General features: G+C 43.9%; 1 protein-coding gene across 1 annotated transcript in view; it reads left to right on the forward strand.

The window, feature by feature from the left end:
• LOC149428695 (insulin receptor substrate 1-like) overlaps window positions 1–27,095 on the forward strand; it is a 62,314-nt gene that overhangs the window by 30,683 nt on the left and 4,536 nt on the right. Inside the window, exon 4 of the mRNA XM_089667105.1 lies at window positions 16,202–18,095. Coding sequence (XP_089523231.1) covers window positions 16,202–18,095 — 1,894 coding nt within the window. The remainder of the gene's footprint in view (window positions 1–16,201; window positions 18,096–27,095) is intronic.

The raw sequence follows: 27,095 nt of genomic DNA on the forward strand, positions 1-27,095 counted from the left end.
ATGGTGGTCATTTCCTTTCTCTCAAATACCATAGAGCTACTATACAATAATAAATGGCTCATAATAAATTTGGACGTGTTCCAAAAGCTGGACATCACATTGTTGCTGAATGAAAAAGCATCTGTTTCCAGTAATTGAAACATATATCTATAATTCTGAGAACAATGTGCTATTATTGCCTGTGTTGCACTACCCCCTTGGGGGCCACTGGATTTGTTTTGGGTCCCCCTATGCTCTGCACAGCCAGGCAGCACACATTTTCCACACTTGTACCTCCAGAGTCAGTAAAACAGCCCTTAAGCTGGTTTTTATTTTTTTTATTTTTTTTTTTATTAAGGGGTTAACAACTTGGATGGGGTCAAGTGGTATTAGGGATGCCCAAGGAACTGTAGAACTTGAGGACAAACTTCTTAGCAACTATGTACAAAAAAAATGTGGACTAGCAAAAATATAGCACTGTCCCTTTTTGGTGTACCTCCTCAAACCCCAGATGAATCCTCCACGTCAACTAGCTGTACTGAGGGGTATCCCTGAGCAAGGGGGTCCCAAGAGCTTCCAGTTAAGCAGTCCTGGGTGAAGACTAGTTTGGTATTGCAGCTGACTGCCCTCTCCCCCTCTCTGACCCAGGGGGTGTAAGAGTACTCACACTGTCCTTGCCAACTAGCTTGGTGTGTTGCTGGCTGCCTTCAGGCCTTATGCTTGGCTGGCTCCTTTCCTGCCACAGGTTGTCCTCCCAGGGAAGCGCTGAGGCAATAGAGATCCTCCCATCCAGCATCCTGCCTGTAGGTAGTCTCTCCTTCCTGGGGCCCCCTCCCAGGCTCCACACTCCAGCCTTCCTCTCAGTCCATCTTCCACCTTGCTCCCTTTGCTCCCCAGGCTCTGTCATATTTGAGGGTTGCCCTGGTCACCATGCGCTGTCTCCTGCTAGGAGACTGGCTAAGGTCTCTCAAACATGCAGATCTGGCCCTCCTCCACCCCTCTTCCAGAAAGTTCTCCAGTTTCTGGAACGGTGGGAGGCCTCCAGAAACCCTGACCTGTAGAGCCTTACCACCTGTCCTGAGGTGTACTCCTGCCTCACTCCCAGGCTGACTCATCCCAGGCTGCTACTCGGCCTCTGTTTAAAAATAAAAAAATAAAAACAACAAACCTATCTAACCTAGAGGACATTACATCTCTAACCATTAACACCTGTGCTAAAAGAATCCCTATACTCCAGCAGCTGTATTTCACACATGTGCTGAAATCATTATTACTCAGTGTACAACACTCCTATATCCAATCATATGCAAATAAATCTACTTTACATAAAAAATAAAATACATAATTCACAAACTCATTTAAAGTGCCAAAAAAGTCCACATAAAGTGCAACTTCTCTTCTCCCATATAAAGTGCTTCATCCAAAAATGTGCAATCTAGAACTTCTTTTCATCCATATAATATAAAAGTGCTCCGTGTAGAATAGTGCAAACAATTATCTGATTTCAGTGCTTCCTTCAGTGCTATATGAGCTTACACTGCACCCAGGAATCCAGTTCTTCTTGTTCACAGTATCACCAGGGCCAAAATCTGAGGGGAAGGAGACTCCAACAGTGTAAAACCCTTTTTATTAAAACCAATTTATACAAATGTATTTAAAAAAAAAATCCGTTTAGGCGCTTTCAATAATCTGTGCATTCCACCCCGTGCCCGTGTTAAACAGCTTACTATCATGATGGACTGGCTCTACTGTTCTAATCTCACTGGCCGAAATGGTTCTCCAATCTAAAAATCTGAGGACATTGTGACGACACTGGCTGAAATGGTTCTTCGACCTATAAATCTGAGGATGTTGTATTATCATTGACTAAAATGGTTCTCTGATCTATAAATCTGAGGATATTGTTCTGACATAATTGGTCGAAATGATTCTCCGATCTATAATTCTTGAGCATATTCTAATATCATTGGTCAAAATGATTCTCCGATCTATAAGTCTTGAGGATATTGTGATAATATCATTGGCCAAAATGGTTCTCCAATCTATAAATTTGAGAACGTTGTAATAAAATCATTGGCTGAAAAAGTTCTCCGATTTATAAATCTGAGGATATTGTATTAATATCAATTGGCTGATATGGTTCTCTGATTTATAAACCTGAGAACATTGTTCTAATATCATTAGTGAAAAGTGTTCTCTAGTCTATAAATCTGAGGACACTGTGTGATAATATTATTGGCTGAAATGGTTCTCTAATCTATAAATCTGAGGAGGTTGTGATATTTATCATTGGTGGAAATGGTTCTCCGATCAATAAATCTGAGAATGTTGTGAGAAGATCATTGGCCAAAATAGTTCTCCGATTTATAAATCTGAGGATATTGTATTAACATCATTGGCTGAGTTGGTTCTCTGATTTTTAAACCTGAGATCATTTTTATAATATCCTTAGTGAAAATGGTTTCTGGGTCTATAAATTTGAGGATGCTGTGATCATATCATTGGCCAAACTGGTTCTCTGATCTATAAATCTGAGGATGTTGTGATCATAACATTGGCCGAAATGGTTCTCCGATCTCTAAATCTTGAAAATGTTGTTCTAATATCATTCTCTGATCTATAAATCTGAGAATATTGTGACATCAATGGCCAAAATGGTTCTCTGATCTTTAAACCTGAAAACATTGTGATAAAATTATTGGCCGACATGGTTCTCTGATCTATAAATCTTGAAGATGTTGTGATATCGTTGGCCGAAATGGTTCTCTGACCTATAAATCTGAGAATGTTGTGAGAAGATCATTGGCCTAAATAGTTTTCTAATTAATAAATCTGAGGATATTTTATTAATATTATTTGGCTGATATAGTTCTCTGATTTATAAACCTGGGAACATTGTTCTAATATCATTAGTGAAAAGTGTTCTCTGATCTATAAATTTGAAGACATGGTGGTAATATCATTGGCCAAAATGGTTCTCTGATCTATAAATCTGAACACATTGCAGTAATATCATTGGCCAAAATGGTTCTCTAAGCTATAAATCTGAGGACGTTGTTCTAATATCATTCTCTGATCTGTAAATCTGAGAATATTGTGATATCATTGGCCGAAATGGTTCTCCGATCTATAAACCTGAGGACATTGTGAAAAATTTATTGGCCGAAACGGTTCTCCAATCTGTTGAGACCGTTGTTTTCATATCCTTGGCTGATATGGTTCTCTGGTCTATAAATCTGAGAACATTGTCATAATATCATTGGCCGAAATGGTTCTCCGATCTATAAATCTTGAAGATGTTGTTCTAATATCCTTCTCTGATCTAGAAATCTGAGAATATTATGATAAAATTGGCCGACATGGTTCTCTGATCTATATATCTTGAGGATGTTGTGATATCATTGGCCGAAATGGTTCTCCAATCCTATAAATCTGAAAATGTTGAGAAGATCATTGGCCAAAATAGTTCTCCAATGTATAAATCTGAGGATATTGTATTAACATCATTGGCTGAGTTGGTTCTCTGATTTTTAAACCTGAGATCATTGTTATAATATCCTTAGTGAAAATGGTTTCTGGGTCTATAAATTTGAGAATGCTGTGATCATATCATTGGTCAAACTGGTTCTCTGATCTATAAATCTGAGGATGTTGTGATCATATCATTGGCCAGAATGGTTCTCCGATCTATAAATCTGAGGATGTTGTTCTAATATCATTCTTTGATCTATAAATCTGAGAATATTGTGATGTACTGTAATTGGCCGAAATGGTTCTCTGATCTTGAAACCTGAAAACATTGTGATAAAATTATTGGCCGACATGGTTCTCTGATCTATAAGTCTGAGGATATTGTGAAAACATTGGCCGAAATGGTTCTCCAATCTATAAATCTGAGGATGTTGTGATAATATCATTCTTTGATCTATAAATCTGAGAATATTGTGATGTAATTGGCCGAAATGGTTCTCTGATCTTGAAACCTGAAAACATTGTGATAAAATTATTGGCCGACATGGTTCTCTGATCTATAAGTCTGAGGATATTGTGAAAACATTGGCCGAAATGGTTCTCCAATCTATAAATCTGAGGATGTTGTGATAATATCATTGGTAAAATTGGTTCTCCAATCTATAAATCTGAGGATGTTGTGAGAAGATCATTGGCCAAAAATAGTTCTCCGATGTATAAATCTGAGGATATTGTATTAACATCATTGGCTGATATTATAAACCTGAGATCATTATTCAAATATCCTTAGTGAAAATGGTTCTCTGATCTATAAATCTGAAGATGTTGTGATCATATCAATGGCCGAAATGGTTCTCTGATCTTTAAACCTGAGAACATTGTGATAAAATTATTGGCCGACCTGGTTCTCTGATCTATAGATCTTGAGGATATTGTAATAATATCATTGGCTGAAATGGTTCTCCGATCTAATAAATCTTGAAGATGTTGTGATATCATTGGCTAAAAAATGGTTCTCCGACCTGAAAATTAGAGAATGTTGTGAGAAGATCATTGGCCAACGTAGTTCTCCAATTTATAAATCTGAGGATATTGTATTATCATTGATTGATATATAGTTCTCTGATTTAAAAACCGAAGAACATTTTTCTGATATCATTAGTGAAAATTGTTCTTTGGTCTGTAAATCTGAGGACATTATGATATCATTTGCCGAAATGGTTCCCCAATCTACAAATATAAGCATGTTGTTCTAATATTCTCTGATCTAAAAATCTGAGAATATTGTGACATCAATGGCCAAAATGGTTGTCTGATCTTTAAACCTGAGAACATTGTGATAAAATTATTGGCCAACTTGGTTCTCTGATCTATAAATCTTGAGGATATTGTGATATCATTGGCTGAAATGGTTCTCAAATCTATAAATCTGAGGATGTTGTGATAATACCATTGGTGGAAATGGTTCTCCCATCAATAAATCTGAGGATGTTGTGAGAGGATCATTGGCCAAAAATAGCTCTCCGATTTTATAAATCTGAGGATAATGTTTTAACATCATTGGCTGAGTTGGTTCTCTGATTTCTAGACCTGAGCTCATTGTTCAAATATCCTTAGTGAAAATGGTTCTTTGATCTATAAATCTGAGGATGTTGTGATCATATCATTAGCCGAAATGGTTCTCCGATCTATAAATCTTGAAGATGTTGTTCTAATATTCTCTAATCTATAAATCTGAGAATATTGTGACATCAATGGCCAAAATGGGTGTCTGATCTTTAAACCTGAGAACATTGTGATAAAAGTATTGGCTGACATGGTTCTCTGATCTATAAATATTGAGGATGTTGTGATATCATTGGCCAAAATGGTTTTCTGACCTATAAATCTGAGAATGTTGTGAGAAGATCATTTGCCAAAATAGTTTTTCAATTAATAAATCTGAGGATATTGTATTAATATCATTTGGCTGATATAGTTCTCTGATTTATAAACCTGGGAACATTGTTCTAATATCATTAGTGAAAAGTGTTCTCTGATCTATAAATCTGAAGACATTGCGGTAATATCATTGGCCAAAATGGTTCTCTGATCTATAAATCTGAAGACATTGTGGTAATATCATTGGCCGAAATGGTTCTCTGATCTATAAATCTCAGGACGTTGTTCTAATATCATTCTCTGATCTATAAATCTGAGAATATTGTGATATCATTGGCCGAAATGGTTCTCCGATCTATAAACCTGAGGACATTGTGAAAAATGTATTGGCTGAAATGGTTCTCCAATCCATTGAGACCGTTGTTTTCATATCATTGACTGATATGGTTCTCTGGTCTATAAATCTGAGAACATTGTCATAATATCATTGGCCGAAATGGTTCTCCGATCTATAAACCTGAGGACATTGGAGAACCATTATGGCCAATACATTTTTCATAATGTCTTCAGGTTTATAGAGCGGAGAACCATTTCGGCCAATAAATTTTTCACAATGTCCTCAGGTTTATAGATCGGAGAACCATTTCGGCCAATGATATCACAATATTCTCAGATTTATAGATCAGAGAATATTAGAACAACATCCTGAGATTTATAGCTTAGAGAACCATTTTGGCCAATGATATTACCGCAATGTCTTCAGATTTATAGATCAGAGAACACTTTTCACTAATGATATTAGAACAATGTTCCCAGGTTTATAAATCGGAGAACCATAATAGCCAATAATATGAAAACAACGGTCTCAATAGATTGGAGAACCATTTTGGCCAATGATATTACCGCAATGTCTTCAGATTTATAGATCAGAGAACCATTTTCACTAATGATATTAGAACAATGCTCCCAGGTTTATTAATCAGAGAACCATAATAGCCAATAATATGAAAACAACGGTCTCAATAGATTGGAGAACCATTTTGGCCAATAGATTTTTCACAATCTATTGAGACCGTTGTTTTCATATTATTGGCTATTATGGTTCTCTGATTAATAAACCTGGGAGCATTGTTCTAATATCATTAGTGAAAATGGTTCTCTGATCTATAAATCTGAGAACATTGCCATAATATCATTGGCCGAAACGGTTCTCCGATCTATAAACCAATATATCATTTGGCTGATATAGTTCTCTGATTTATAAACCTGGGAACATTGTTCTAATATCATTAGTGAAAAGTGTTCTCTGATCTATAAATCTGAAGACATTGCGGTAATATCATTGGCCAAAATGGTTCTCTAAGCTATAAATCTCAGGATGTTGTTCTAATATTCTCTGATCTATAAATCTGAGAATATTGTGATATCATTGGCCGAAATGGTTCTCCGATCTATAAACCTGAGGACATTGTGAAAAATTTATTGGCCGAAATGGGTCTCCAATCCATTGAGACCGTTGTTTTCATATCATGACCGTTGTTTTCATATCCTTGGCTGATATGGTTCTCTGGTCTATAAATCTGAGAGCATTGTCATAATATCATTGGCCGAAATGGTTCTCCAATCTATTAATCTGAGAACATTGTCATTGGTCGAAATAGTGGTACTGGTGATTATGCAAATTTCAAAGTATGTAAATATTTGCATAACCCCTCCCAAGAGCCAGCTCCCTGCTTGTATCAGATCTGAGGACTCCTGAGAGGAGTAGTGAGGCAGCCTGCTGTGATGTTTTAAGGAAGCTATGCACGGCACCCTGCCAGCCCCTCCTACCAGCCATAATCTGCCCGCATTGCATTTGAGAAGCACAGAGAGACAGTGATGTGCTCGCCAGATATAAAATAAGATGTGTAATGAACACAAGGCTTTTTTTTTTTTATTTTAAGGTCATGATCATGTTGATAAGTGGGGGAGGGGAGGAACCAGGGAAGGCAAAATATAAGCAGTTCAAACTTCGGCTTTCAAGGATAACATCTGCTTTTGCAAGTTTTGCTTAAAAACTGGGTTTGTGATCTGTAATGCATTTGCATACGCTGGCAACGTTTTACAAATGTTTACCACTTGTTAATTGGATACACGGCTACCTAGAGAATTCTCCAACTCACACTTGGCTTAGTTGCTAATTCTTACACTAAACACTTCTGTGCCCTGGGAATGCAATTAGCATTTTTACTAAGCGTGTGCATGGATATGTCGTTTCTCAAAATGGAGCATTCCCTCTTAGAACCGCTGTAATAGGTTCCCATTATTCTGCTGAAATGGGTCCTATCATGAAAAATTCACTTCTCATGAAGCAATAGAGCACTTGTCAGCATTACCCAATCACCTAATTATTTTGAATTGAAAAAAAACCCCAAAGAAAAAACTCATGTGTGCCTTGAAATCAAAAAAGAAACTCTTTGTGAGCTTCCTTAGTTGGCCTGATTAATACCGATTGTCAAGAGAACTAGAGAGCACACGGAGACAGATTGCACGGAACCCGAGGTGCAGGCGTTTATTGGGGAGGTTCTTGGGGCACAGACAACAGTTCCGTTAGTCCACAGATCGACACCAGACACAGCAACACCATAAAGTTCTCTGGAAGGCAATATGAAACGACAGGGGTATGTTAATCCACAGGGTTAATCCACACAGGAAGCTCCAGGCAGGGAAGGGTTAAATCCAGGCAGATTCACGGAGAGCAAGGGGTTAAGTCTAGGCAGATTCATGGAGAACCAAGGAGTTAAGTCTAGGCAGATTCACAGGGACAGCAGAAGATTCCTCCACAGTGAAGGGATTCCAGGCAGCATGGACAGTCAGGTCAGCCAGGGAGAGGAGAAAGGGACGGGGGATGGTCGGCTGAGAGAAACTGGCCCTCAGCACAGCCTTCTCTCACCCACAGCTAGCCAAAAGACCAGAAGATGGGTTGCCCTGCTCTCTCAAGTACAGAGCTGGGCGCCTTGCTGCTGCAGTGGTAACACGAGACTTCCTGTCAGGTTACCGTGGCAACAGGCCCTGTCCCCCAGGTCTCCGGACCGCCGAGGGAACATGGAGCCTGGGAAGACCTGCATGAGGGGGAAGGGAGGGGACCTGTTTGTGAAGTCCCTCAGTAGGGGGCTAGACTGCAGGCAACAGGGGGGTGAGGGGCTGCTGGGGGCTGCCTGTGTCAGTGACATGAAGGACTAGAAGTCCCAGCATGGATGGTACAGAAGAGTGAGGGGTGGGGGTTGGCAGGCAGCAAGCCTAGAGGATGGGGGGGGGGGGGAAGGGCCAGCTCCGTGACACCGATATACTATGCAGTGTATAGAAACTGCATGTAAATTCTTTCTGTGGGGAAAAATCAAACGTTCTTAGGCAATATTCTCTGCAGATCAAAGGTGTAAATGGGGGAGGGAAAATACTGCATTACGACCACTGGATGGGGTCGATGAGCATACTTGATACACAGTGCCATCTAGTAGCCATGTTGTGAAGTTGTCAGACAGGAATTCATTGCCAAGATATCAAAATTTCCATCCAAAATCACCGACACATGCTAGTCCAGTGGTGAGAGTAGATAAAATCATGACGAATCCCAATAGAAAGAAAAGAATGTGGGATAGGAGGGGTTATCCCCCGAAGATCCTTGATTCAACTGGGTAACCTTGTGTGAAGTCTGGGCACGGGCACTCCAACCTGAGTGAATAGCAGGCAGGTCTAGCATTGCCTGTAGTAGGCCTGCTGGTACTATGCCCCGCCCCCCAGAGTTTAATACCCAAAACTATAGACTGACTGTAGACTATCACTAGTGGACCCAAAGTCGAAGAGAGTAGACGGACCGTACAATGACAGGAGGAACACAATGGAAGACACTCTGGAGGAGTCAAGGCTGGCAGCTAGCAGCACGCCTTCCTTTATAAGCATAGCAACGGTCAGAGGAGGTTGCTGACAGTAGAGCTGTTAGATAATGTAGCAAAGGTCTGGGCAGGGAGCAGGCAATAGAGGAATCTGAGAAACGTGGTAGAGGGCAGGCAGTAAAGGAATCTGAGAATGTGGCAAAGGTTAGGGCAGGCTGTAGAGGAATCCAAGAATGTGGCAAAGGTCAGGACATGCAGTAGAGGAATCTGAGAATATAGGAAGGTCAGGACCGGCAGTAGAGGTATCTGAGAACATAGCAAAGGTCAGGACATGCAGTAGAGGAGTCCAAAAATGCAGCAAAGGTCAGAACAGGCAGCAGCGGAATCTGAGAACATAGGGAAGGTCGGGAAAGGCAGCAGAAGAATCTGAGAATATAGCAAAGGTCAGAACAGGCAATAGAGAAATCTGAGAACATAGGGAAGGTCGGGAAAGGCAGCAGAAGAATCTGAGAATATAACAAAGGTCAGAACAGGCAATAGAGATATCTCAGAACATGGCAAAGGTCAAGACTGGCAGTAGAGGTATCTGAGAATATAGGAAGGTCAGGACCGGCAGTAGAGGTATCTGAGAACATAGCAAAGGTCAGGACATGCAGTAGAGGAGTCCAAGAATACAGAAAAGGTCAGAACAGGCAGTAGAGGAATCTGAGAACATGACAAGGATCAAGGCAGGCAGAGGAGGAATCTGAGAATGTAGCAAAGGTCAGAGCAGGCAGTAGACGAATCTGAGAAAATGGCAAGGATCAAAGCAGGCAGTGAAGGAATCTGAGAATGTAGCAAAGGTCAGAGCAGGCAATATACAGTGGATATAAAAAGTCTACACACCCCTGTTATAATGTCAAGTTTCTGTGATATAAAAAAAATGAGACAAAGATAAATCATTCCAGAACTCTTTCCACCTTTTAATTTGACCTATAATCTGTACAACTCAGCTGAACAACAAACTGAAATCTTTTAGGTGGAGGGGGAGTAAAAGTAAAGAACTAAAATAATCTGGTTGCATAAGTGTTCACACCCGTCAACTAATACTTTGTTGAAGCCCCTTTTGATGTGATTCCGGCACTCAGTCTTTTTGGGGCGGAGTCTATCAGGACGGCACATCCTGACTTGACAATATTTGCCCGTTCTTCCTTGCAAAAACACTCCAAATCTGTCAGATTGCGTGTCATCTCCTGCACACAGCCCTCTTCAGATCACCGCACAGATCTTCCATCGGATTCAGGTCTGGGCTCTGGCTGGGACATTCCACAACTTTCCTCTTCTCCTGGTGAAGCCATTCCTTTGTGGATTTGGATGGATGCTTTGGGTCGTTGTCATGCTGAGAGATGAAGCTCCTCTTCATGTTCAGCTTTCTAGCAGAAGCCTGAAGGTTTTGTGCCGATATTGACCGGTATTTGGGACTGTTCATAATTCCCTCTACATGGACTAAGGCCCCAGCTCCAGCTGAAGGAAAACAGCCCCAAAGCATGATGCTGCCACCACCATTCTTCACAGTGGGTATGGTGTTGTTCTGGTGATGGGCAGTGTTGTTTTTGCGCCAAACATATCTTTTGTAATTATGGCCAAAAAGTTCCACCTTGGTGTCATCAGACCAGAACACATTTCCCACATGATTTTGGGAGACTTCAGATGTGTTTTTGCCAAATTTAGCCGGACTTGGATGTATTTCTCCATAAGAAAAGTCTTCCACTCTCCCCCATAGCCCAGACATATGAAGAATATGGGAGATTGTTGTCACATGGACCACACAGCCAGGACTGGCCACATATTCCTGAAGCTCCTTTCATGTTGCTGTAGGCCTCTTGGCAGCCACCCACACCTGTTTTCTCCTCGTCATTTTGTCAATTTTGGAGGGACGTCCAGTTCTTGGTGATGTCACTGTTGGGGAGGTCACCGTTGCGCCATATTTTCTCCACTTGATGACTATCTTCACTGTGTTCCATCTAGTGCCTTGGAAATTCTTTTGTACCCTTCTCCTGACTTGATACCTTTTTAACAATGAGATCCCTCTGATGCTTTGGAAGCTCTTTATGGACCATGGCTGTTGCTGTAGGATGCGACTAAAAAAAAATGTCAGGAAAGATCTACTGGAATATCTGAACTTTATTTGGGGTTAATCAGAGACACTTTAAATGATGGCCGGTGTGTACTAACTCCTATTTAACATGATTTTGTATGTGATTGCTTCATTCTGAACACAGGTACAGCTGTGTTCAAAATAATAGCAGTCAGACATCACTAACCGGATCAATCACTGTTTTTGGTGGAAATGATATTTCTACATGGCAAATAATTTCCTAGCAGGTGTAGTAGAGTAATAGAAATCCAACAGACCCAACAGTCATGACATGCATGCTGCTGATTCTGTTTCATTGAATCACTCATTGAAAGGGGCGTGTTCACAATAATAGCAGTGTGGAGTTCTATTAGTGAGGTCATTCATTCTATGAAAAACAGGTGGCAATTATTGCCCTTATTTAAGGAAGGAAGGCAGCAAATGTTGGACATGCTGGTTACAGTGCATTTCTCTCTGATATTCTGAGGAAAATGGGTCGTTCCAGACATTGTTCAGAAGAACAGCGTACCTTGATTAAAAAGTTGATTGGAGAGGGGAAAACATATAAAAAAGTACAGAAAATGATCGGCTGCTCAGCTAAAATGATCGCAAATGCTTTAAAATGGCAACCAAAACCTGAAAGACGTGGAAGAAAGAGAAAAACTACCATTGGAATGGATAGAAGAATAGCCAAAATGGGGCGGACTCAGCCAACAATCAGCTCCAGGAAGATGAAAGAAGGTGTGACGTTCCCTGTGAGGACTGTTACAATTAGAAGACGCCGATGTGAAGCCAAGCTATCTGCAAGAAGTCCCCGCAAAGTCCCACTGTTGGGAAAAAGACGTGTGCTGAAGAGGTTACAATCTGCCAAAGAGCACATTGACTGGCCTAAAGAGAAATGGCCCAACATTTTGTGGACTGATGAAAGTAAGATTGTTCTTTTTGGGTCTAGTGGGCGGAGACAGTTTGTCAGACGACCCTCAAACACTGAATTCAAGCCACAGTACACTGTGAAGACCGTGAAGCATGGTGGTGCAAGCATCATGATATGGGGATGTTTCTCATACTACGGTGTTGGGCCTATTTATCGCATACCAGGGATCATGGATCAGTTTGAATACATCAGAATACTTGAATAGGTCATGCTGCCTTATGCTGAAGAGGAAATGCCCTTGAAATGGGTGTTCCAACAAGACAACGACCCCAAACACACCAGTAAACGTGCAACATCTTGGTTCCAGACCAACAAGATGGACGTTATGGAGTGGCCAGCCCAATCCCCGGATCTTCATCCAATAGAAAACTTGTGGGGTGACATCAAAAATGCCGTTTCTGAGGCAAAACCAAGAAATCGAGAAGAACTGTGGAATGTGGTCCAATCATCCTGGGCTGGAATACCTGATCACAGGGGCCAGAAGTTGGGGGACTCCATGCAACACAGATGTACAGCAGTTCTCAGAAACAGTGCGACTACAACCAAATATTCATGAAGTCATTCAAAGGAAAGTAAAATCTTCAAACATTTCTCAGTTTATATAGTGAATGTTTGAGTTTGTAAAGAAGAATACAAACACGGCCATTTTTTTGAACCGTCTAATATTCACTTTTCTTCCATTTTTTTTAGAGGAACAACACAAATTTGATGTATTTTTCTTTATGTTGTGATTTGGAATAGAATGTGTCGTGTTCCCAATGCATTTGTGTGGATGGAAATAAAAGCTATTAGAAGGATTTTCCGCTTTATTCACTTTTTTCAACACACTGCTATTATTTTGAACACAACTGTACATCCCCAGTTATAAGAGGGTGTGCACACTTATGCAACCACATTATTTTAGTTTGTTTACTCCCCCCTAAAAGATTTGCAATTGAGTTGTACAGTTTATAGGTCACATTAAAGGTGGAAAATGTTCTGAAATGATTTATCTTTTTCTCCTTTTTCTTACATCATGGAAACCTGACATTTTAACAGGGGTGTGTAGACTTTTTATATCCGCTGCAGAAATCTGAGAACGTTGCAAAGTGAAGGAGAAGCAGTGGAGGAATACAAGAATGTAGCAAAAGTCAAAGATGACAGCAAGCAGTAGTGGAAACAGAGAATGCAGAAAAGGTCAAGACCGTAATGGAGTCTGAGAGCGTAGCAAAGGTTGGGGCAAGCAGCAGAGGAATCTGAGAATAAAGCAAAGGTCAGAACAGGCAGCCAATAGAAGAGGTATCGGGTAACGCTGCAAAAGTCGGTGAAGACAGCAAGCAATGGAGGAATCCGAGAATGTAGCAAAAGTCAAGGCAGGCAGCAGACAGTAGAGGAGCTCAAGAACGTAGCAAAGTTCAGCAAAAAAAGTAAACAAACTGTCCGGTGTGTGTGGTCAGCAGGAAAATAAGGTGCCTTCTGTGCGATTTACCAGTCATAGGGATGGGGGGCATGTGGCCAAACTCATTACCCCGCATTTGACAATGGAGTCGGGGCAGGAATAGTGCTGCAACCCATAACCTGGGAGGCTGTATTTCATTGGCCAGCAACCAGGACTCTAGCTGAGTAGAGGAGGAGAGGTATGTAGCAAACTAGCTCATCAGAGTTGGATGCGGAGTTCCCCCCTTTTTCTTTTCTTTGTATTGGAAGTATTCCTCTCATTCCCTACCCCCTCCCTTCCTGAGAGGCAAAAGGTATCTCCTGACAGATGGTGTGGGTCAACCAGGTTAAAACATCCTGAGTCCAGGTGCCAGGCAGTCTGCTGAAGTGTAACCTTCGTCACCCAAAACTGTGTAGGCCCACACATCATAAAACTGACCAGCAATTAATTGAACATTCCTCAGGTCAACTGTATGTTTCATATCATGGAGTATGAAGCTGTTAGTTTTAATTCAGAGTTCCACTGACTCCTCCCAAAACAGCGTAGTCAGAGCAACCCCCCCTTTCAGAGGGATTTTTTTAAAAAGGAGACAGGCTAGCAAGCCTGCAAGTTAGAGTTTAACACACATCTCCTGAGTGTAACAACGTAACAGAGGAGATCAAAGACCCTTCCTGCTCTGCACTTGGATCTGCTTACAAACCAAGGCATATTGGCAAGTAACTTAACTCTTTAATTCCCTTCCTAGTATCTCTTTGCTATACCTTTTTATATGCATATATATAGTTCCATTTTCTTTGTAAATATTTTATTGCACCTGTTTGACTCTTTTAGTAATAAATCTTTTTTTCTGAAAGTGTTAAACTGTTTCTAAGCGCTTACTTGCAATTCACGAATTCCTGCCTTTGAAGAGCCGCTACTGTGTTTGTTTAATCCTCTGCCCAATCGGCCTGCGGTGACCATATTGGACAGGCGACTTTTCAATCATTATAGTGTATATTTGATAACGGGAGTTTCCCAGTCTCCGACAAAAGTGGTGGTGGCAGTAGAGGGTTAGTTGCGTAATTAACCCGACCCAGTAACAAGCGCATTCAGGCTGCAGGCACTGATTGTAGCCCATTAGCTGGACAATCGCTGTGCAGGGTGCAGCTGGGTGGGGCCTTGTTATGCGCGTCACACCGCGGTTTTAGATCGGCCGGTCCTTTGGTCACGAGTTTGGTGAGAAGGTCTGGGGTCTGACGCCGCGGGCGTGACAAATTACTGTTAGTCACGGTCGTGCGATTGTTGCATGTTGGTGGCGGCGACCGTGCGATCGTGACAAGGTACTGTGCCCCATTGCCTACCAACTAGGATGGAAACCACCACTTGGAGCCGAAAGAAGACAGCGAGGGCTGGAGGTGGGCAGGTAAGCATATAGGCTGCCTAACACCTTGATATAGGTAGCGGACAAAACTGATAGGATCCCGTTTTTGTCTCTTAATAAAATCTTTTGCTTTCCCATATTAGTATTTAAAATTGGTGGAAAACTAGAAGGGTTTTTCTTCAAAGTTTAGATGTAATCTTACGATTTCATATAAAAGGGCTCCACCTTCATTAGTGAAGGCATATGTTGGCCCTAGGAAGGAGGGAATCTGGCCAATGATGAGCGCCGATAAAATCGCGATGAATCCTAATAAAAAAGGAGAATATGTGATATGAGGGATTGGTTCAAGTGGTTCAAGAGGAGGGGGTTATCCCCCAAAGCTCCTTGATTCAGCTTTGGTGAACCTTGTGCGAAGTTTGAACACCGACACTCCTATCGAAGTACATAGTGGGCTGGCCGACAGTAGAGGTGTTGGGTAATGTTGCAAAGGTCTGGGCAGGTAGCAGGCAGTAGAGGAATCTGAGAATGTGACAAAGGTCAGAGCAGGCTGTAGATGAATCTCCAAAAATGGAGCAGAGATTCTAACTTTTCACTATGATTTAAGTCTTGGGCTATTGTATATTATGGAAATTGCCGAGTTTCTGTTTCCATGGGTTAGATCAGATGCTTTAGAGGCCACTATATGGTGAGGGCTCAGTTCCATAGAACAGGGGTGGGCAACTGTGGACCTCTAGCTATTGGTGAACTACAAGTCCCATCATGCCTCTGCCTTTGGGAGTCATGCTTGTAACAGTTTTGCAATGCCTAATGGGACTTGTAGTTCTACAACAGCTGGAGGGCCACAGTTGCCCACCCCTGCCCTAGAAGGTCTGTTTGACAACCAGTAAGTGTGGCGTGTTCCTCTGTTTTTGAATATTGTTTTGTATTACACTCTTGCGTGGGTTGGGTGGGTATGATGTTGTAATGCAATCAGGTTTAGCCACCCCCTTCTGCTCCATTGGAGCAATATGGTGAATTTCATTGGGTCTTAGGTTGTTCTTACAAGAGAGGCTGTCTCTTTGCTGTAGATAAAAAAAGTAAGAGTTTCTGTAAACCTGTACTTCCTAAAAAGCTTGATCTTTCGTTTGGTCATCAACATAAATTTACAAAATCATAATTTCTATTCCTCCAGGTTGATGACTCTGTCGTAGCCCAGAACATGCACGAGACCATCTTGGAAGCTATGAAGTCTTTAAGTGAAGAGTTTCGTCCACGGACCAAGAGTCAGTCTCTTTCCTCGACACCCATCACTGTCCCATCCAGAAGACACCTACCCAACCCACCACCACCTAGCCAAGTTGGCTTGTCTCGCCGCTCCAGAATTGAAGTTTCGATGGACAGTTCACCAGCTCCAAAGCCTCACTCTCTGCCTAGGGATCACAGTCCACGTTCCCCCGAGGAAGAGGAGAAGAGGCCAAGAGTAGAAGCTGCTCACTCTCTAGTAGACTATGGTTCTGCTTCTTCAGATGAGTATGGCTCAAGTCCTAGTCTACATGAGCCAATATTTTTGCCACCATCTCCAGTTACAGGAGAAACCAATTACATCTCCATGAGCCTGCTTGGTAGAAGGTCTGTAGCGCTGGACCTTGGGTCAGTTCCCACCACACCAAATGAAGAAGATGGAGGAAAAGCTATTAAACTGGAACATGAAGACGATTATGCCATGATGGGAAAATGCGAGCCACGCCCAGAAGCAGGTTATATGCCCATGCTTCCTGGCAGCCGATCCCAAGATTACATGCCCATGACACCAAACAGTATCTCTCCACCAGCCCCAATAGAATTGGCAGGTTATGTCTTGATGTCCCCACTGGGTAGCTGTTCACCAGAGCAAGAGAGGACCAGCTGGCCACCTTCTGGAGATATGTCAGTGGGCAGTGCAGACAGCCAAGTTTCAGATTACATGAACATGTGGCCACTAAGCCGCTCGGCCTCTAGTACCCCCCCACCAACAGAAAATTCATTAAAACTGAGCAATGGGCCTACAAGAATTCCTGCCTCCTACCGTTCACTTCCTCGTTCTTATAAACTGGACCCTCCTGCTCAGAACTCTTGCTCATCGTCCTCTGACAGCCTTGAAGAAGTCAGCAGTGGAAGGAGTCGGAGGCCACTCAGTATGTCTGTGGACACTTGGAGGGCAAACACATTGCCAGGAAACTACCGTAGACCACCCAGCCCAGGGGAATATGTCAGCATCAACTTCAGGGCCAAACAGGAAAAGACAAGAAAGGACTTAAATGTTCCCCAGGCGGAATACATTGCCATGGATACACAGCATCCAGATGTGGCCAATGGAGACTATACCAAAATGACTTTTGAACCAGAGACATGGCGCTCACAACCTCCATCGGTTGCCAACCAAAAAGTTGAGAAGGCTTCAAAGACAATTGAAAGTGTGTCTGGCCTGCTAACTGCAGAAGTGAACTCAAAGCCAGTTTCAAAAAAGGCATCACAGCCTACCTCAACTATAGAAAAGACTCTGAAGCCATCAGCAGAAGACGATCCCTGGCCCATGGTGGTCAGCGATAACACATTCAGGCCCATAGCGCCTGCAGATAACAAGCTAAGCCTTACTGCCAAGGTACCAACAGAGGCCCAAGCGGACAGTGTGTTGGGTCTTGCCGAGAAGACTACAGCAACAAAGCCTCCATCCGAAGACTTGGAATTGAGGGGCTTGCTAGCCGCAGTAGCTGGCTGCAGTCTTTACAACGGGCAGGATCGTAACAAGTTTGTGAGGGGCGATCACCCGCCCCGAATGAGGCACTGCTCTGATAATGTGTCCCTCAGTGCTGCTTCCTCTTGCAATGGAAACCGGACACAATCCAAGGAATCTGGGCTCAATTACATTGATCTGGACCTTGTAAAAGACGTGGGTACTAGCCCACTGACTGCCTATCTGGTGAGTGCTAATGTGCCACAGCCAATGAAGAGCGGAACCCTGGGAGCCAATCCGTGCATCAACACCTATGCCAGTATCGACTTCCAGATGTCAGGAGAACTGAGAAGAGGTAGCAGAGATGGAACAGGTAAATAAACGGATAGTGCAGGCAATGTGGTACAGGAAAAGAATAGCAGATGGAGGTGTAGTCATGGAGCTCTCTGATGGAGAACCTGTCACCACACCATTCATTTCAACAGCGATGTTCCCATGGGGCTCTGTGTGATGTATGTAATAAATTCTGGAATATAATAATATATGAAATACATTCTAGAATATATAATATTTAATGTATTCTATTCATGTTATTTAACTGTAAAAGCCTCTCTTGGGTAGACTTCCAAAAGGCCTGAGATTGCTTCTGGGTGCTGCCATCTTGAATGTAAGGTCAATAGTCTTCGCAAACTCAGAACTGTCACTAAAGTCACTCTATGATGGTTCCCTCTATTCCTCCCACAGCTTATACATAGTAGGTATTGTAGGAAAGGGAAAGAAGGGAAGAGGAGCTGGGCCAGCACTAACAGTAGTTAGTCACTCCAGGTTCAGAAGTATTGCTAAACTTAACAAAGCTGTGTTTCCCGGGTTCTGTGCGCCGACACCGCCTGTAGGTCTCAGTCCATAGATACTGGGACCATTGTCTGGTGTGTTCCTTATAGTACAGTGGGGCATTATGCTGATTTTGGTGGGCGGGTTGCATTTTAATCCCCACCATTAATTCCAGCTGATGCTACATGACAGTGGTTACAGACTATCGATCAGACATTCTCCTTGGAGCTGTTAGGTTCCTCTAGGGCAGGGGTCTCCAAAATTTCTAAACAAAGGGCCAGTTTACTATCCTTCTGACTTTAGGGGGTGGGGGCTGGACTGTCACTGAGAGTAAAAGAACCCATCTTTTGGATTAGGAGGAGGAACAGTGCCCCATCATTGATGTCAGTGGGAGGAATAGTGCCCCATCATTGGTGTCAGTGGGAGGAATAGTACCCCATCATTGGTGTCAGTGGGAGGAATAGTGCCCCATCCTTGGTGTCAGTGGGAGGAATAGTGCCCCATCCTTGGTATCAGTGGGAGGAATAGTGCCCCATCATTGGTATCAGTGGGAGGAATAGTGCCCCATCATTGGTGTCAGTGGGAGGAATAGTGCCCCATCATTGGTGTCAGTGGGAGGAATAGTGCCCCATCATTGGTGTCAGTGGGAGGAATAGTGCCCCATCATTGGTGTCAGTGGGAGGAATAGTACCCCATCATTGGTGTCAGTGGGAGGAATAGTGCCCCATCATTGGTATCAGTGGGAGGAATAGTGCCCCATCATTGGTATCAGTGGGAGGAATCGTTCCCCATCGTTGGTGTCAATGGGTGAAATAGTGCCCCATTGTTGATGCCAGAAGCAGGAATTATGCCCCATTGTTGGTGTCAGTGGGAGGAATAGTGTCTTGAATCAGTGGGAGAAAAACAACCCCAAGGACCAGAGAAAGGCAAGCAGAGGGCCACACCCAGCCCCTGGGCCTCAGTTTGGAGACAACTGTTCTAGGGGTTTCCAGGAGTTCCTTGAGGACTAATGGATTAATCTGCCTGACCGTAGATCTGCAGTTCCAGCACCAACTTTACTTGGCAGAACCGTAGACTTGAGACCATTGATTATCAGTATAAGAGGACACTACACTGACCACTAATATAACGGGGCATTCTTTCCACTTATCACGAATATGTCCTTCCATAGGCCACCAATATGGAAGGACCTTCAGCCACTGACCGCCTAGGTTAGGAGGCACTCTTCCACCAACCATCAATGTAAAGAAACACTTCAATTTTCATTGTCTCGGCTTTCATTTATGACCATTGTAAATCTAATTGCGTTGTAGAGCCTAGGAGTTAGGGAAATGGTCCACCATGGGTGTCGAACATGCTACGTGAGCCCTACATTTCTTTACAGGTTCCTACATTTACAACATACTGACCGTGCGAATGTACACTGAGGCGTTGACGTTTTTTAAGCAGGGGCTCCTTGAGAATTGAACATTCATTCAAGGGTTCCTCCATGATGAGGGGTTCCTCGATAATGAGGCGTTCCTTCATGATGAGGGGTTCCTCCATGATGTGAGAGGCTGAGATAGATAAACCCAGCCAGTTCTACTTGGTGAGCCTCCTATCCATATTATTAGCACCCAAGGGACTCATGCTGGCGTTGCTCGCTCTGTCTGAGTGTTTGCTGCAGAAACGGGTTGCTTGGCGCAGCGGTACCAGTCATGTGACTGCGCAGATAGCCCCTACCGGGGATGGACAGGCAGGATCTTTGGGTGGGTGTACGGAAAACCTTCATTGTGGGCTTTGCCTTCCATACTGACATGGGAATATTACAATGGCAAATATTTGCAAAAATGTTATGCAGGGTCAACGCCATTACTGAGGTTGAAAATTTTCCTGGTTGTTTGAGCCCCCCCCCCCCTTCTACTGTGGCGTGACATCAGGCGTTGCGCAAATGCGCCCTTCATGTGTAGGACTTCCCATTCATTTCCATTGGGACAACTGCGGCAAAGAAGCTCACACACCTCTTTGTGCACGTTCACAAAATGTATAGGGAGAAAAAAACGCACACCATAAGACGTGCCAAGCAAAACGCGCTAAACTCAGAGATCGCGCGGGCTTTTGTGCGTTTTTGTCGCGCTTAAGGCAGCTCCATTGAAATGAATAGGCTACCCAACGCATGAAGCAGGAGGGCGCCTGCTATTACGATGCTTTGAATGGGGGGCTGAACTTTGAGCGCGGCATGTTCTCGCCTACACAAAAGCGCAGTTCTTCCTTAGTGTGTCTGGGGTGCCGTTAACCATGAACTTTTTGTGCGTTTCATGAACGCAAATAAAACAAACAAGAGATCCCTGTGCTCAAATCCATACAGCTAGTGCATGCATTTATCCATCAGGTGCTAAAGGGGTGTAACCACATTAACTCTAGAAATTCTGAAGGACCCTCTGCACACTGGTATATACCCTTTCAAGCAAACTATGCAACAAATAGGGATATTTGGTTCACACATATTGCAATACATGTTTAAGCTGGCCAACTGCGTCAAAGTAATCCCTCTATGGCCAGTCCTACTCTGCCCTGCCTACGCAAGTGCTACTGTGGACACAATGCTAGCATAGGGGAAAAGACACAATGGGGAGAGCTACAAGGTTCAGGTCTGGCTACTGACCCAACAATACAACAAACAAGAGATCCCTGTGCTCAAATCCATACAGCTAGTGCATGCATTTATCCATCAGGTGCTAAAGGGGTCATGAACGCAAATAAAAGTCGCACTATTTTTGCACACATTTGTGATGAATGCAGGCTGAGTGTGTAAGCACATGACTGCTTTTGATCATTTTTGGGGGCCACCAGCAAGGAGATCTCCCCATAAGAATTCCTAGTCCCGCCCAACGGCCGCCACCAATGAACTAAAACCATATTACTGGTTAATGAATGGGGAGTCCAGCTGGCCTTCGCTAGTTCCTCGTGGGCGGGGCAGAGACACACATGGCAGCCCATGAAGTTTCTTCCCTGGGAATAATCTTGGGATGCTTTGAGCAGAAGTTGGCAGCTTCTTCAGACCACCGGCCTGAAATAAGACCGCCGAGTATATTCTAGGATCATTTTTCTCCTTTTTTAACTGAATTTTTTTTTTGTAAAGAGAAAAGAAAAAATCACCAGTTTTGGGGGTCTTTGTATAAAGACTTTCAGTGGGCACTTCCACAGAAGCTCAATGGGATTCGAGTCGTGTGGAGGAATATAAAACATTGCGAGACGTTGGTGCAAGGCGCGTAGGGAGGGTTACCTAATCACAGCGTGCCGAGGTGCAGCGGGGACAGACTGTGTCCCAGAATAATGGCCGAGCAAATATTTGCGCAAAAACAGCGAGCATTGTTGGAGAGTCACGCAGGGCTGCCGTCATTCTAGGAGTGTTCCGGGGCTGTGTACACGTTTAAAGTCCTCTCGTTTTATCGTTTAAAGGGGATGTGCACCGGGATTGTATATATTTAAATTAAAAAAAAAAAAAATTCTAAATATTCTCATGTAGTACTTTATATATCTTACTATAACTTACATTAGAGTCCCCTTAACTTCTTTGGTTTCTCCCTGGACCCCGCATTCACTATATCCGGTCTCCCCGGACCCCGCATTCACTATATCCGCTCTCCCCGGACCCCGCATTCACTATATCCGCTCTCCCCGGACCCCGCATTCACTATATCCGCTCTCCCCGGACCCCGCATTCACTATATCCGCTCTCTCCGGACCCCGCATTCACTATATCCGCTCTCCCTGGACCCTGCAGTCACTATATCCGGTCTTCCCGGACCCTGCAGTCACTATATCCGCTCTCCCCGGACCCCGCATTCACTATATCCGCTCTCCCCGGACCCCGCATTCCCTATATCCGCTCTCCTCGGACCCTGCATTCACTATATCCGCTCTCCCCGGACCCTGCATTCACTATATCCGCTCTCCCCGGACCCCGCATTCACTATATCCGCTCTCCTCGGACCCCGCATTCACTATATCCGCTCTCCCCGGACCCCGCATTCACTATATCCGCTCTCCCCGGACCCTGCATTCCCTATATCCGCTCTCCTCGGACCCTGCATTCACTATATCCGCTCTCCCCGGACCCTGCATTCACTATATCCGCTCTCCCCGGACCCCGCATTCACTATATCCGCTCTCCCCGGACCCCGCATTCACTATATCCGGTCTCCCCGGACCCCGCATTCACTATATCCGGTCTCCCCGGACCCCGCATTCACTATATCCGCTCTCCCCTGACCCCGCATTCACTATATCCGCTCTCCCCGGACCCCGCATTCACTATATCCGCTCTCCCCGGACCCCGCATTCACTATATCCGCTCTCCCCGGACCCCGCATTCACTATATCCGCTCTCCCCGGACCCCGCATCCACTATATCCGCTCTCCTCGGACCCCGCATTCACTATATCCGCTCTCCCCGGACCCCGCATTCACTATATCCGCTCTCCTCGGACCCCGCATTCACTATATCCGCTCTCCCCGGACTCCGCATCCACTATATCCGCTCTCCCCGGACCCCGCATCCACTATATCCGCTCTCCCCGGACCCCGCATCCACTATATCCGCTCTCCCCGGACCCCGCATTCACTATATCCGCTCTCCCCGGACCCCGCATTCACTATATCCGCTCTCCCCGGACCCCGCATTCACTATATCCGCTCTCCCCGGACCCTGCATTCACTATATCTGATCTCCCACAGTACACATAACATGGAAATGCAATTATTTTAGTAAATATAAACTGCTAAATACCTTTTCCCACCAGCAGTATATAGCAGTCTTGTGACTTCTAACAGTGTCCAGCAGAGCACATGTTAAAGCTTGTAGGAGGAGTTTTCGTTCTGCTCTAGGAGGACCCCTGACCTCTGTTTGGAGAGCGCTGATTGTCCCTGTGCTAATCACATGCACTCTCACAAGAAAAAAATAATATCCTCTCTAGTAATACACACCAAACTGAGCATGTGCATACCTATGCTTCAGTCTGGAAATAAGAGGTGGTTGCTTGAAAAAGAGGAGGAACAGAGAAGATGGGAATCAAACAGCCTTTTTGCACAATGCAGAGGATTAACTAGTTCTGTTCCACAGTGAGTATAACAAGCACGCTTTACTGTATATACAGACTGATTGGACTGTTGTGGGTTCAGGAACACTTTAAGTCTTATGGGCACATCCACACATCGGGCAAACATGAGTGTTCACAGCAGCCAAACACATGGCGTGAACGAGCTCTAAGCCGCCATTTTTGTCCTGATAACTTTTTATCTCTTTTACATATGTTGTATCATCTTAGACCTTTTACATACGTTGTATCATCTTAGACCTTTTACATACGTTGTATCTTCTTAGGCCTTTTACATACGTTGTATCTTCTTAGACCTTTTACATACGTTGTATCATCTTAGACCTTTTACATACGTTGTACCTTCTTAGGCCTTTTACATATGTTGTACCTTCTTAGACCTTTTACATACGTTGTATCCTCTTAGACCTTTTACATATGTTGTACCTTCTTAGACCTTTTACATACGTTGTATCCTCTTAGACCTTTTACATACGTTGTATCTTCTTAGGCCTTTTACATACGTTGTATCCTCTTAGACCTTTTACATACGTTGTATCTTCTTAGGCCTTTTACATACGTTGTATCTTCTTAGACCTTTTACATACGTTGTACCTTCTTAGGCCTTTTACATATGTTGTACCTTCTTAGACCTTTTACATACGTTGTATCCTCTTAGACCTTTTACATACGTTGTATCTTCTTAGGCCTTTTACATACGTTGTATCCTCTTAGACCTTTTACATACGTTGTATCTTCTTAGGCCTTTTACATATGTTGTATCTTCTTAGACCTTTTACATACGTTGTACCTTCTTAGGCCTTTTACATATGTTGTACCTTCTTAGACCTTTTACATACGTTGTATCCTCTTAGACCTTTTACATATGTTGTACCTTCTTAGACCTTTTACATACGTTGTATCCTCTTAGACCTTTTACATACGTTGTATCATCTTAGACCTTTTACATATGTTGTACCTTCTTAGGCCTTTTACATACGTTGCATCTTCTTAGGTCTTTTACATACGTTGTATCCTCTTCTTAGGCCTTTTACATACGTTGTATCCTCTTCTTAGGCCTTTTACATACGTTGTATCATCTTAGGCCTTTTACATACGTTGTACCTTCTTAGGCCTTTTACATACGTTGTATCATCTTAGGCCTTTTACATACGTTGTATCATCTTAGGCCTTTTACATACGTTGTATCTTCTTAGGTCTTTTACATACGTTGTATCCTCTTCTTAGGCCTTTTACATACGTTGTATCCTCTTCTTAGGCCTTTTACATACGTTGTATCATCTTAGACCTTTTACATACGTTGTATCATCTTAGGCCTTTTACATACGTTGTATCATCTTAGGCCTTTTACATACGTTGTATCATCTTAGGCCTTTTACATACGTTGTATCTTCTTAGACCTTTTACATACGTTGTATCATCTTAGACCTTTTACATACGTTGTATCATCTTAGATCTTTTACATACGTTGTATCATCTTAGATCTTTTACATACGTTGTATCTTCTTAGGCCTTTTACATACGTTGTATCATCTTAGATCTTTTACATACGTTGTATCTTCTTAGGCCTTTTACATACGTTGTATTTTCTTAGGCCTTTTACATACGTTGTATGTTCTTAGGCCTTTTACATACGTTGTATCATCTTAGGCCTTTTACATACGTTGTATTTTCTTAGGCCTTTTACATACGTTGTATCTTCTTAGGCCTTTTACATACGTTGTATCATCTTAGGCCTTTTACATACGTTGTATCTTCTTAGACCTTTTACATACGTTGTATCTTCTTAGACCTTTTACATACGTTGTATCCTCTTAGGCCTTTTACATACATGATATCAGGGGTCGGTAACCCCTGACACACATGCCAGACATGACACGTGGCCACATTTATGTTGGCACACGAAGGTTGGGACACCAGATGCATGAACACAGCCAGTCACCTGATGCTTGTGGTTGGCTACACAGGTAGGATCCCCGCTGCCTCTCTCCCGGCTCCGGTCCCATGCACCTCCATTCCCGGAGACACCCGACATATCCTCAAAGCTGACCTCCTGATCCTTGCGGCTGGCTGCCTCTCTCCCACCTCCGGTCCATCTCGTTCGGCTTGCCCTCCTTTTAACTGACATGTTGCTGTGTTGAGCCGGTAAGGCATGCTGCACCTCTGCTGAACCATGTTAGTTGTATGAGTGTGAAGGTGCAGGAATTGGGGTGATCTGAGGGGTGAAGGTGCAGGAATTGGGGTGATCTGGAGTCTGAAAGTGTAGGAATGGAGATGATCTGAGGTGTAGAGATTGGGGTGATCTGAGGTGTGGAGGTGCAGGAGTTGGGGGGGGAGGGGGATCTAGCATGTGCAGGTGCAGGAATTGGGGTGATCTGAGGGGTGAAGGTGCAGGAATTGGGGTGATCTGAGGTGTGAAGATGCAGGAATTGGGGTGATCTGAGGTGTGGAGGTGCAGGAGTTGGGGGGGGGGGGATCTGGCATGTGCAGGTGCAGGAATTGGGGTGATCTGAGTGAGGGGTGAAGGTGCAGGAATTGGGGGGGATCTGGCGTGTGAAGGTGAAGGAACTGGGGGGGATCTGGCGTGTGAAGGTGCAGGAACTGGGGGGGGGGGGGGATTTGACGGCTGAAGGTGCAGAAATTGGGAGGGATTTGATGGTTGAAATTGCAGGAATTGGGGGGGATCTGGGGGGTGAAGGTGCAGGAATTGGGGATCTGAGGGGTGAAGGTGCAGGAATTGGGGTTGATCTGAGGGGTGAAGGTGCAGGAATTGGGGGGGATCTGGGGGGTGAAGGTGCAGGAATTGGGGGGGATCTGAGGGTTGAAGTTGCAGGATTTGGGGTGATCTGAGGGGTGAAGGTGCAGTAATTGGGGGGGGGGGGGGGAATCTGTGGGGGGGAAGGTGCAGGAATTGGGGGGGGGGGGTGCAAAGCTGAATATTTCCTCCTATTTCCCGGTCCCTCCAGCACACTGTGTACAGATTCCAGGTCTCTCGTGGCTGGAAGTGTGGAGATGACATTTTCTATGTATTCGTCGCTCTCCATTCCTTGCAGACACCCCCCCCCCCCCACCCCATCCCCCACCCCCCTGAATTCTGTCTTTCTATCTCTTTTTCATACATTTGTACCCTTTTTTCGAACACTTTATGAAGATTTAGTGCCGACCCCCCCATGATTTCTTTCTCCTGACCGCGGATCCTTCCTCCTCCGGGGCTCAGTGTTACGGGTCAGCGGCGGCCCTGAGACGGAGGGGCGAGTAGGGCGAGTGGGGCGATAGCTGCCATCATCCTCACTGCGCCATTTTTTTTTTCTTTTATTAAAAGCAAAATCCCAGTAGCTGAGGGTGAAAGCTGAACCTCCCCCCTCCCCCCCCCCCTGACTCGTAAAACCGCCACTCTGGGGTCACTGGGCTCCCTTTCATGTGTGGCTGTTATTTATGGAGGC

This window comes from Staurois parvus, unplaced genomic scaffold (assembly GCF_062004578.1).
Source record: "Staurois parvus isolate SC_StPar_1 unplaced genomic scaffold, SC_StPar_1.0 ptg003027l, whole genome shotgun sequence".
Taxonomy (NCBI): Eukaryota; Metazoa; Chordata; class Amphibia; order Anura; family Ranidae; genus Staurois; species Staurois parvus.